Source organism: Rhipicephalus sanguineus, chromosome 4 (assembly GCF_013339695.2).
Source record: "Rhipicephalus sanguineus isolate Rsan-2018 chromosome 4, BIME_Rsan_1.4, whole genome shotgun sequence".
Lineage (NCBI taxonomy): Eukaryota > Metazoa > Arthropoda > Arachnida > Ixodida > Ixodidae > Rhipicephalus > Rhipicephalus sanguineus.
In genome coordinates this window covers 122,377,965-122,391,306 of record NC_051179.1, presented here as the reverse complement: position 1 = coordinate 122,391,306, position 13,342 = coordinate 122,377,965, and the positions used below count along the sequence as shown (strand labels likewise).

Sequence of the window (13,342 nt, the reverse complement as noted above, 5' to 3'; positions counted from 1 at the left end):
AACAGAAAGGCGTCTCGGCTTTCCGTCAATCGCCTCGCCTGACGTCGAGCTTGATTCTCACGCACACACATAGAAGAAAGAAAATCGGGAGTCGTGTGTTGTTCGTAATATTGTACGAAGTTTTTTTTAAAATATTTTCATTATTTTTTGTTGCGAAGCGTTGGAACTCTGTAATGGGCCGTCCTTTCGAGCGCCTTCTAGTGGGTCGTCCTTTTCGGCTCTTCTCTGAGAGCATGCCCGTCGGGCTGCAAGTCTGCGCTCCGCCTTGAATGTCGCCGTAGAGTACCGTCGCCTAGGGCCGTCAATAAACGCCTTTACAATTTGGTGGAGATTGCTGCGCCGTCAAACCAGCTTCGGTCGCCGTTCGATGCCCCTGGCGCTTCGATCCCGTACCGTTCCATCTACCATGCCTCAAGACGCCGCCCAGCAAACGCCTCCCCGTGCACCGACACCATGCCCGGTGTCCCCCGCATACGCTACCCTCCTATTTTCACCGGCGCGTATGGCACCGACGTTGAGGACTGGCTCGCGATTTAGGAGCGCGTGAGCGTACCCAATAAATGGGACGAGGCAGGCAAACTGAGCAACCTGGTTTTCTACCTCGCGGATGTGGCGGGCCTGTGGTACAACAACCGCGCTACCCCACGTGGTCTGATTTCAAGAGCGTCATCATCGACGTGCTTGACCGCCATGCCGTTCGTAAAATGCAAGGCGAACAGCGTTTACGTGAACGAGCTCAGCACACCGGTGTCTTTTACGAGCTACACCGAAGACGTCTTGGACTTGCGCAAGAAAGTCGACGCAACCATGTCTGAGTCTGACAAGATCAGGCACATTATGAAAGGCATCGACGACGATGCCTTCACCATGCTGCTCGCAAAGAGCCCTCGTACTGTGGCAGAGGTGATCACGCTCTGCCAAAGCTACGAGGAGCTGCGCCAGCAGCGGTTGCTGACCCGTCGACCTCCATCACGCGACGCTGATTTCGCTGGCTTGTCGGCCATTCCTGATCAGTCCGCCTTGCTCGCCGAAATCAAGTCATTCGTGCGCGAGGAAATTTCCCGCCAGTTCTCTCTAATGACCTTCCCTCACCCGCAGCATGGTGAACAGCCGTCGACCACACTTCTGCCTCCCTTACGCCGAGCTATTCAGCAGCAAATCGCGGAGCCGGAGCTCATGCCGGAATACCACCAGCCCCTCCTGCGCCTGCGCCACTCAGTTACGCGCGAGATGTAGCCAGGTCACCCCAAGCGATCCCTGTGGCTGCCCCACTTATGCCGAAGCCTTCGCCAGACCTCCGGCCTTCGAAGCGAGGGTGCCGTCTGCGTACGCCGACGTCATCCCTAGGCCACCACTGCTGCCCATCATGCAGTCATATCAGCAGCCACCTCTTCCACCGCGTCCTACGCAATGGATGGGACCTACGCCGGCGAACCGATGGCGCACTTCCGACAGCCGCCCATATGTCACGTCGCCCCCTATTGCAATCGCGTGCAGCCGCCTCCAGTCGCCTCAACCATTCCCATCCAGTCAAGCCGCCCTTATTGCGATTCAAGGTGTGTAGGTGTGTGACTGGGCTAGTTGGTATTCGATCCTCGTCGGTTCTTTGTCCTTGTGTATTATACGCGCTGTTCACGTCACTATTACGATTCACCGCCGCCTATGTCACCGTCGTCTCGCCCAGCTCCATCTACCCGCCGTTCACCGTCACTACGACGCTGCTCACTGTTCCCGATGCGGCCACGTCTGGTGCTACGCGACTAGGAAAACTAGTCGTCGCAGTCTACGAGGCAAGGGCTGCGGCGCTATCGAACTGCGAAAGCCCTCAGCGAAGCCCATCGAACGGGATAGACATATTTGTGGTCGGTGTTCGCGCATCTCCCTTATCGACACTGAAGCCGCCGTATCCGTTATTGACGCAAAACTTAGCCGACTACTGTGAAAAGTGACAGTGCCCAAAGTATTCACCCTACAACAGTGTGCACAGCCCGCGTCGTGATAAAGGATGCCCTGTACGCCGTCGAACTGATCATAATTCCTGCATACTCTCACGACGTCATCCTAGGATGGGATTTTCTCTCCCGCCATGTCGTCGTAATTCATTGCGCTCCAGCCGAAATAGAGCTCTCACCATTCTCGGATTCGACGCCGGCAGACAGTCCATCGACTGCGAGCAAGGTACTCGTCAAAGACGACACCAACGTGCCTGAAAACTTGTCAACGGCGGTGCCAGTCTACTACGCTAGTCTCTCAGACATCGTGGCACTCGTCTCGCCATGTGACCGTGTTTGCGCAAGGAAAGGCTTGCTGGTGCCTTTCGCGACCGTGCAAGTCGCTCAGGCCAGCACCTCTATTTTTGTTATCAACCCATCCCTATACAGTGTTACATTGGTGCGAGGGGAATGTCTCGCAAGCGTGGAACACCTCGAAGACGCACAAGTTATGGACGAACCAGGTGACACCCACTGCTTTAGTTCCAGTACGCTCAATGCTGTTTCCGCGCCTGGTTTATCGCCCCCTGATGTATTTGCTTCCTCGATTGCCGAAAACCTTACGACGATCCAGCGTTCCCAGCTTCTGGGCCTGCAAGAAGCATTTCGCTCTTCTTTCGATGTCGCTCAAACTTCTCTCGGCCGCACGTCCGCCGTTACGTGTCGCATCGACACTGGCGCCCAACCGCCACTGCGGCAACGTCCATATCGCGTATCTCCCACAGAACGCCGTGTAATCAACGAGCAAGTCGACGACATGCTCCGACGCGATGTTATTCGACCATCTAACAGCCCCTGGGCGTCTTCTCTCGTTCTTGTTGCGAAGAAGGACGGTTCTGTGCGGTTCTGTGTGGACTACCGACGACTCAACAAGATCACTCGTAAGGACGTGTATCCACTACCGCGGATAGACGACGCGATTGACAGCCTGCTAAGAACAGAATTCTTTTCATCTCTCGATTTGCGCCCAGGGCACTGGCAAGTACCTATGGCTGATGACGCCCGACAGAAGACCGCGTTTTGTCATGCCCGACGGCTTGTACGAATTCAAATTCATGCCATAGGGGTTGTGTAATACGCCCGCCACCTTTGAGCTCATGATTATTACTGTTCTGCGCAACCTGAAAAGGCACACGTGCCTGTGCTACCTCGACGATGTCGTCGTTTTCGCTCCGGACATCTCCACGCATCTTCAACGCCTGCGGCATGCGTTGACACGTTTGAGTGACGCTGGTCTGCAACTGAATCTAAAGTGCCGATTTGCAGCACGGCAGCTGACAATACTCGGCTACGTCGTGTCCAAGAACGGAATTATCCTCGATCAAGCCAAGCTTCAGGCCGTGACCCAGTTCCCCAAACCGACGTCCGTCAAAGAACTGCGCAGTTTCGTAGGACTGTGTTCCTACGTTCGGCGCTTCATTCGAAATATTGCGACTATCATATTGCCGCTGACGAAGCTCCTCGGAAGTAACGAGCCCATCCACTTGTGGTCGTCAGAGTGCGACGATGCTTTCGCAAACCTCCGTCGTTTGTTGACGTCGCCTCCGATACTACGCCACTATGACCCTACGGCCTCTACAGAGGTACACAGAGACGTCAGCGGTGTTGGCCTTGGCGCTGTTCTTGCTCAGCGCAAGCCAGGGTTCCCTGAATACGTCGTGGCATATGCAAGTCGTACGCTTACTAAAGCCGAGACCAGTTACACTGTCACCGAAAAGGAATGACTGGCGATCATCTGGGCCCTTACGAAGTTCACACCCTATTTGTGTGGTCACCCATTTGATGTCATCACCGACTATTATCATGCACTATGCTAGTTGTCGTCATTGAATGATCCCTCAGGCCCCCTCTCCCGCTGGGCATTTCGCCTACAGGACTACGATATACGCGTGCTTTACCGCAACGGACGCCAGCATGCTGACGCCGACGCACACTCGCGCTCCCCCTTGTCTGACGACAATTCGCAATGCCCATAGACTGTCGCGCCACCGAGCGGAATTCAGGAGCGTCCTCTCGAGGAGGGTTAGTAGACGACAAAATGGCGGCACTATGCAGTCGCTCCCTTGTTCGGCTGTGCTAGCCTCAGTGTTAACGCGTTGGCAAGAAAGGAACACTACGACTTTGCATGTTCCCTGCATCAGTGAACAAACCGGGCCGATCCGTGACACGAGAAATCTGATTCGTTCTTTCGAGACGCGAAGTTTTCGTGAAAATACGTGGCAACTCGCGCTTTCAATGCTAGCCCACAGTGTACACATACTATCAGCTTCGCGAGGCTTTCTGTAGCCACGTAGGTAAGTTAAATGTTATCGTCTGACATATTCAGTTGAAGCTCACCCTGTTTTACTTGCATATATAATTGGTCAGTGTTTCTTGTAGTGCATGAGTCCCATAACACTGTACGCGGGAGGGAGGTCGCGCGGGCTCGCGATGTGCTCATGTATAACTGAGCGATCTCAAGTTGGCGAAAATAGGGCCTCTATCCTTTGTCAGCAAAGCGCTGTTACGAATCGTGCGAGCGACGTTTCAATCATTGGAGGACGCGTCTGCTCGACGCCTTTCGTGGAGCGAACGCTTTTCATCCACGCCGTCCTTCGCCAGTGTGTTGGGTTTCGTAGCCACTGCTGCGCCGCTTGTTTTTGTACGTTTGTTGATAGGTGGCAGCACACTGCAAGCGATTTGCTTGTTGTCCGGTCTGAGAGCAAAACGTTCTCCGCGCCCAGACGTCTCTCTAATTGTAAACGTGGTGTCGCGGAGTGGTCGAAGTCGTTCGGCGGAGGAAATTCTTCAGATTGCTTTCAGCAGTGATGTTGAAAGAAACCATCTTGACGACGAGGATTTTTCACTGGACGTAGAAGACTGTGAAAGCACCGAGAGTGATAGCGACGATGAACCACCCGCTGCTAACTCACGACGAGGGAGTTGCACTTCACGTCCCCTCGAGCGTTAATGTTCTTTCACGCTCGTAAGTCACTTTGATTGTATTTAATATATAATATCCTTGAGCGAGATCAAAATAAAAGCATAGTTCCTCTTGTGCAATGCATGTATCACAATTATTGTGGATATTATGGAGCGCCGCATGCCGCCAGCACGCTCGAGCTCGACCAGCGAAGCGAAATGGTTAGAGCGATGGAACGTGCAATCACGGCCACAATCCACGCCTCTCGGCGAACTTCTTCGACGTTGCGAAAAGCATACGTGTGCATTCTTTTTGATATTCATGTTTCGATCGTGCTGATCGAACCTGCAACATGCGAGTGAAGTACACGGCTAGAGTCTCAGCATGGCTGTGACACAAGCGCTACTGAATGGCATGTTAAATGCTTGTGTTCCGTTGAAGACGTAACTCCGCGTTTCCGACTGCGCAAGTAATGACGAAGGGGTATTATCACAGAACACTTTTATGTTTGCAAGCCATCATCACGCACAGCAGCGATGGCGCTACTCGCTGGCGGCCTACTACTGCGGCAAATCCGTCAGGCAGGCTCGGTACGTACTACCTCGGAGTGCCGTTCAGCTCATACGTCAATTCTAGTTCATACAGGTTTATGTAGCACGCACAGGATTTCGCAAAGCATCGTTATGCACGGTAACGGAGCTGAAATATAACCTTTCACTTCGCAGCAAATAATTAGGTGTCGAGTACTTAGCACTTTCCATGGTTTGGGAAAGTATTTTAGTCCCATATCCATTTCAGCGCAGCTCATGACTTCATCCGGTGAAAGTGGCATGGTCCATACGCCCGCACGTCCTATCTGTTCCTATGCTAACAAACGGGTTGACCCTCCTCCTGGCGCCATCTTGAAAAGCACGGCGCGCCACCTATAGTTCGTGGGCATTGCGAATACCCACAGCTCAGTGTCGCACAATGCCGTTTCTTCCATCGACATTCACACCATCGCTATCAAACAGCGCAAGGATCAATGGATCGCTTCGCTGATAGACTTGCTCACTGATCTATCGGCAACATCATCCACTCGCGCGTTGCGACGTAAAGCTCCCCATTTCGCCATTCGCGACGACCTCCTTCACCGACGCAATTACAACGCCGACGGCCGTGGCTAGTAGCAATACCACGCAGTCTGCGTTCTGACATATGCGAGCCGACCCACGCTGATCCGCAATATGCGCACTCTGGGGTATCTAAAACTTACCACCGCATTCGCCAACGGTACTTTTGGCGAGGGATGTACCGCTGCGTGCAGAAGTTCTTTCGCTCCTGCATCGAGTGTCAGCGCCTAAAAACCTCAAGACACCTGTCACCAGCAAGTCTGCAACCTTTACGTTGCCCTGACTGGCCGTTTGGGCGCGTTGGCATCGATTTGTATGGGCCACTTCCTCTGACATCACTGTAGACCACCTTACGCGATACACTGAAACTGCCGCCCTGCCGCGGCTACAGCGCGGGATGTTGCCTCCTTCCTGCTCCACCGATTCATGCTGCGCCACGATTCACCCCAGCAGCTGCCCAGCGATCAAGGCCGTGTCTTCTTGTCGGAATTCGTCGTAGCTATTCTCAAAGAGTGCAACGTTGTTCACCGTAAAACTACTGCTTACTGCCCGCTGACGAATGGCCTCACCGAACGCTTTCACCGCACGTTCGGCGACATGCTCTCGTTGTGCGTCGCCACACAAATCGGGATGCCAATATGCCTTTCGTCACCTACGCCTACAGTACCACCCCTCAAAGCACCACTGGTTTCTCACCTTTTTTCTTATTGTACAGCAGGCACCCGCCGTACACAATCGACACAATCCTCCCATACAAGCCGGATCGATGTGAGTGTGCGCCTCTATCTGCCGCAGGCAGATAGAGGCAGCAGGCAGCTCGCCAAGACATTTACTACGCATTACCAAGAGCGGCAGAAGAGCATTCGCGGTGACACCACGATTTCAGCGCCCACGTTCCTCCCTGAAGCGCTCGTACGGCTCTCGGTCATTACCACTGCAATTGCCCTCTCTTCAAAGCTACTGGCCAAATACGAAGGCCTCTACCGTGCCTTGGAACGCACATCCCCGGTCAACTACCTGATCGAACCCATTGAACCATCTTCGGACAGGCGCCGTCGAGGGCGCGACATTGTCAACGTGGAGCACCTGAGACCCTACCATGACCCGCTCATAGTGGCAAGCTGTTAGGTCGCCGGGCGGCTCCCTTTTCGTACCCTGGGTAATTGCAGCGAAGCGTTGGAACTCTGTATTGGGTCGACCTCTCGAGCGCCTGCTAGTGCGTCGTCCTGTTCGGCTCTTCTCTAAGAGCACGCCCCTCGTTCTACGAGTCTGCGCTCCGTCTTGACTGTCGCCGTACTGCATCGTCGCCTAGGGCCGTCAATAAACGCCTTTACATTTCTTATCGTTTTATTTATTAATATCTATGTGTCAAGCGTGTTCGGGTTCCAATAAAAAAGACATAGTTTTCCAGTGAGTGCCACTCCTTTTCGTTGCTTCCTCGATTTTTGTTTTTGTGCGCACCGCACGATCAACAAGCCGAATACGTAAGAACCAGCTCGCTTTGCAATTTTAGTGTCTACGCATTATGCATGCTGCAAAAGCAACTATGATGACTGTGCGCATTGTGCCCGCGTAGGAGGAATGGGACTTCGAAAGGTCATATTCCTTTTTTTATGCAGAGATCGGAAAGCTATCAAGACTTCTTGATCAGATGCATGAGGAAGATGGGAGCTGGTCTGCTAGCACTTTATCCGGTGAGTCTCGTGATACTGTGGCTACAAAACATTGGAAAATATTCGTGTTGGCTTCATTACGCATGGATATCCTGGCGCAAAAGCGAACGGCACTAGCAAAGCCAGCGCTGATATTGAATATATGCATCACTCTTCTCAGAAAGTTTATTTACACAACCAATTCAGCAGAACTAAGCTGAAAATGAAAGTTTAGTTGACAGTCACGAAAAATTCATGAATATTTACGGAGCACGACAAGAAAACGAAACAGGCAAGGAAGATACAGAAGGGAGAAACGGTACATTAAGCTGTTTAGTCCGCAACGTCGTCATGAAATATATATGATACACCGTTGGCAGATGCGTTCAATGAAAAAACGAGAAATGAATGCTATAACAGATTTACTATCTGATATACATGTCGAGGTATCTAAACACATTGTAGTGCATAGCGACAGAAGGTTCGCCAGCGCCCCCCCCCCCACATTTTGAAGAGAAATCCAGTAACAGGCGGGCTTGTAGATTGCGGCTTTTTGCCAAAAATATTTGCCTCGCAAAACAATGCCTCAAAACCACAAAAATTCATGTGATGTGCTAAGTGTTGTCGTTCCTTATTTTTATGCGCAAGGCGTGCTCTCTGGAACGGTCATTTGCACACCTTCCGGTTTGACCGATAAATTTTTTGCCACAAGACAGTGGTAGATCATAAACGACGCCGCAAGTGAATTTCATGTATGGCGAAAGGCGCGTTTCTAGGGAGGGGGGGTGGGAATCTTCGCTTTGTTGCTTGTGCCGCAGATATGTGAGGCGGGCGAGCTTGTTGGGGACAGAAAATACCAATCCAACGTCGTGCTCATGCAGTCACAACCTTCTTGAGGTTATGCGAAACCTCATGTGTATCGATTTTTTTACATAACAGATATGGGCGCCGCCACGTTGGGCTGTCAAGCGAATGTGTTCTTGCTTCTGTACCTCGTGACGTGAATAGATAAGGTCCAGAAATGCGGAATGCACCAACCCAACCTTTTTCGAATTCATGTGTATACGCCCACCGTAGCGCTGTTCGCTCAATTCTTCAATATAAAAAGCTGCAAGGTTAACAGCCCAGTATGCACGCTTCTTTCGAGTGAAATCACTGGCGTCTGCGTTTGCGCGTTGTTTGAACATTTGCATCAGACTTTCAACAACTGATGTTATTTATCACTGTCAATAGCCTGCCACCACAAGCTTCGGTACTTGTGCATCAACATTCTGTTGCACCCCATGGTGGCACGAATTCTTCAGCGCAGACTCCAGGGAAAGTGACCCGATAAGCTCTTTTTACTGCCTTTGAGTGAGACGAAGTAATGGTTAAATCCCCTTCTTTGATCGAGGTCGATACGACCACCGCATATATAGTCCCGAATATAGCAACTGAAGTGTGCCCTGCATAGCGAGTTCATGTGTAAAGACAGTCCCTTCTCATGTAGGTCAAAAAGCCCTAGAATCATGTTACCTGGTCCGTGTATAAGCCCCCTGACTGTGGTGTTAGCTTTACTAAAATATCGCAAAAAAAGTCGAAGAACGCATAAAACCCTCTCACCCTCATTAAAAAATGGTCCAGTGCGTGGTCGACTTGGGTCAGATAAATGTCGCATAAAATTGGCGTTACGCAAGAGACAATGCAAACGCCCTCCCTCTGCAAGAAAAACGCCAGCCCTGCGCGGAAAGCCCAGCACAGTCACAGCGACAGCTGGAAGCGCGGCATTTCTAGAGCCCGTCGTAAGGTTTCTTGAAGTTACTAATACAAAACTTTCTTGGGACTATTAATACGTAGTGGGTACACATGCAAGGTACCCACTACGCCATAAATCATAATTTATGTTAAGTTGGGATGGACCGACTACGCCACTATTCTTCATTTTACGGAGAAGCGAGGTTCCCGCCACACATCTGTAAGGTATTATGTGCACTTTGTTGATGCGGCGGCTGATGACGATGAATATTTTATGGTTGAGACTTTTGTAATGGGTTGGAAGCTTTAAAAGTCCCAGAAATTACGTAATTCGCATTGTGTGACACTCGGTAGTTATCTCAGTCTCCTACCACGCTATATAACATATGTAGAAAATGATAAATAAACGCAGCCAGCCAGAAAAGGCAAAGAAGAAAGTAGAGAACACGTTCTATCATGGCGACAGAATGGCTCCTGGCTCAGTTCTTCTGTACCCGCTAATACCGTAGCGTCTACATTTTGGTGCCGAAAACCCACCTGCGGACACGCCTTCCTTCTACGCACGGCGACCAGGAATCTACTCTCGCTTCGCGTCGCGGGCGGTGAGGAATCGACGGATCGTGGATGAGAAGATCGGCGTTGGTACAACGACTTCGGCCAGCAGCATTGTTCGCCCAATGGATCGACTAAAAGGCAAGCGATCGGCACGACGCGCGCAGAACACGAAGATAATTCAAGAAGCGCGACTCTTGCTTGACTCCGCTGACGTCGAGATCGCGAAGCTCTCAGCTGTAAAGGAACGACTCGCGGCTAGCAACGACCAGCTCTCTCAGATCGACGAGCTATATGAGCAGTATATTCCGACAGAGAATATCGAACAGGAATATACAGCTATAGCTGAATACCAGGATGAAGCCGCTGGCATCCTTGCTGAGCTACAGTGCCGAATATCCCAAATGGAGAGAGATCGGAACGGTCATGCTCAAGCTCCCAGTGGTGAAAGCACAGAAGAACCGGCTTTCAGAAATGAGGCTCCCGCAAGATTCATGGCGCCCCGGTTACCTCAGCTGCATATCCCAACGTTCAGAGGTGACATCGCACAGTGGACAGGCTTTTGGGAGCAATTCGAACAAGTTGTTCATCTCAACAACGACCTGACGCCTTCCACTAAATTCTATTACCTGAAGAGTTTCCTAGCCGGTGACGCAGCAGCAGCGATCGCGGGTTTGCCCACGACCGAATCATGTTACGCCGGCACTGTGGCTATGTTGAAGGAACGATTCGGCGACAAAACATCGATTATTCAGCACCATCTGACAGCTCTCAGGAATCTTCCGAACGTGACATCAGCCAACGACATCCGCGGTTTTCAAAGATTGTATGATGCCACGCAACTGAATATTCGCTGCCTTGGAGCCCTGAACGTGCCTACTCTGACATATTCAGCTATGCTCGTCGACATCTTGCAGCAGGCTCTACCACGTGACATCAGTCTCTCCTTCACTCGTGGAAAACGATACCGCGCCTTGACACAGTCATCTGATGTACGTGCTGCTCAAGTCTCTTCGTCGGGTTCACCAGCAGATGCGTCAAGTGACTCTGATGCCGAGCTGAATGACCTTTTTGCTGTTCATGCGGGTGGAGCTCGAAAGCAGAGAACAGCACGCACTGCCACGTCAGAGGCCTCTTTTGGACGATCGCTTGGACCGGAGGCATAGTAGCATCCCGGCGGCATCAGTTTTGCAGGCCACGTCTATCGCAAGGTTCAAATGCGTCTTCTGCCGTACTGATCAGCATGGGACGCGGAGTTGCATCGCGGATATCCCTCTGGCGGTCAAGAAGGAGCAGCTGACAAAGGATAACCGGTGCTTTAGCTGCACGTCAAAAGGTCACAGAGCGAAGGATTGTCGTTTCAAGCTCACCTGCAGTTCCTGCCGCGGAAGGCACGCCTCAAGTATGTGCGACCCCAATTACCGGAGGATTTCGACGACGACAGGCCCATCAGGAAGCGCCACGGTGTCTGTTTCTTCGAACGCTCTTTCGGCCTGCAATAACGAATCGTCCACTGGCCAACCACCTAAGGACAACGCGGTGTACCTACAGACATTCCGCACTGAATTGGCCAACAAAGACAGGAGGCAATGCGTTCGAGGGATTCTGGATGGAGGAAGCCAAAGAAGTTTCATCAAGGAAGATGTGGCTCGTATGCTTAGTCTGAACGTGGTCAGACAGACACGGTTGTCACTGAATACCTTCGGAAGCACTTGCTCTTCAGCGCCACAAAAGTGGAATGTGGTTGAAATACAGCTTCGAAATAGGTACAAGGCTGACATTCGCATAGAAGCTGTAGTCGTCCCTGCCATTTGCCACGAGTTCACTGTGCCGTCAGCCAACAACACATTCATTCAAGAATTAAGAGGACAAGGAAAGTTGCTCGCGAACGACTACTGGCCTAAGGACGCAACAGACACCGGAATCGGTTTACTAATAGGATCTGATTATCTCTGGCAAGTCATTACCGGCGAAGTCATCCGATGCCCAGACGTTGCAGGACTTGTGGTGATCGATTCTACTTTCGGTTGGACAATACAAGGACCAGTCTCCCAAAAGACCTTCTTGGACTGCGGTACTCATCTGGTCAGCGTCTTGCGAGTGGATGCAGTGGAAGAATCTGCAGCGGAGATCTCCTGGTCTTTCCCGAAGATAGAGTCTATGAGCATCACTTACTACAAAGAATGTCCTTCTTATAAACATCTGCAGTTTAAGCAGACAATCAAGCAGTCTGGCGGCCGAGACTTTCTAGTACTACACCACGACTTAAACAACGTAAGCGGGGAAGACAAAACACTTGCCCGCACTTCGAAGCAGAGTTTCTCTGTCGATGACTCGCGGCCAGGAGACGGCAGTTTTGAGCAAGCCTTAGATGAAGGCAACAAGGCAAAGTCAATTTTGGGCAACGCCGTAATGAACCTTTGGAAATGTGAAAGAAACGACATCCAACTCCTGGAAGATTCTGAGGAAAACAAAGCGTGTCTACAAGAATGTGACAGCAGTTCCGCAGCAGTTCTAGGTATGCGCTGGAACGCCAACGAAGATTACTTGCAAGGTTCTTCAAATGCAGCAACAAAGTTGCTAGTTTCGGGCAAGGTGGAAACGAAGCGGACTACACCACGAACAACTTCCAGAATATTCAGTCCCTATCCCGGCATGCTGTGCACGCTTACTCGTCAGGAATTCAATCATCGCTCATCCGGATCACCACTCCTGTGACACATCAACTTGCCATCGGACTAACATGAAAGATGTGATCAGGAAGTACCGTCAGGACCCTCATCGTTGGGAAAGATGGAAAACGGAGTATCTCCTGAAATTAAGACCTCCGTATGGATGCCCTCCAAGATTCAAGCGATGTATAATGTTGGACGGTGTCGAATTACTACAACACGACAGGAAGAATCTGTGTTTTTGGCTTCTAGGTCGACTATTGGAAGTATTCGCAATGCCCATAGACTGTCGCGCCGCCAAGCGGAATTCAGGAGCGTCCTCTCGAGGAGGGTTAGTAGACGACAAAATGGCAGCACTACGCAGTCGCTCCCTTGTTCAGCTGTGCTAGCCTCAGTGTTAACGCGCTGGCAAGAAAAGAACACTACGGCTTTGCATGTTCCCTGCATCAGTGAACAAACCGGGCCCTCCGTGACACAGGAAATCTGATTCGTTCTTGCGAGACGCGAAGGTTTCGTGAAAATACGTGGCAACTCGCACTTTCAATACTATAGCTCACAGCGTACACATACTATCAGCTTCGCGAGGCTTTCTGTAGTCACGTAGGTTAGTTAAATGTTATCGTCTGACATAATCAGTTGAAGCTCACCCTGTTTTACTTGCATATAGCATTGGTCAGTGTTTCTTGTAGTGCATGAATCCCATAACACTGCACGCGGGAGGTCCCGC

General features: G+C 51.2%; 1 protein-coding gene across 1 annotated transcript; it reads left to right on the top strand.

The window, feature by feature from the left end:
- Nucleotides 1-10,068: 10,068 nt before the first annotated feature.
- LOC119391568 (uncharacterized) lies at nt 10,069-11,109 on the top strand. The gene has a single exon (XM_037659244.1). The coding sequence runs from the start codon at nt 10,069-10,071 to the stop codon at nt 11,107-11,109; it is 1,041 nt and encodes a 346-aa protein (XP_037515172.1).
- The last annotated feature ends 2,233 nt before the right edge of the window (nt 11,110-13,342 follow it).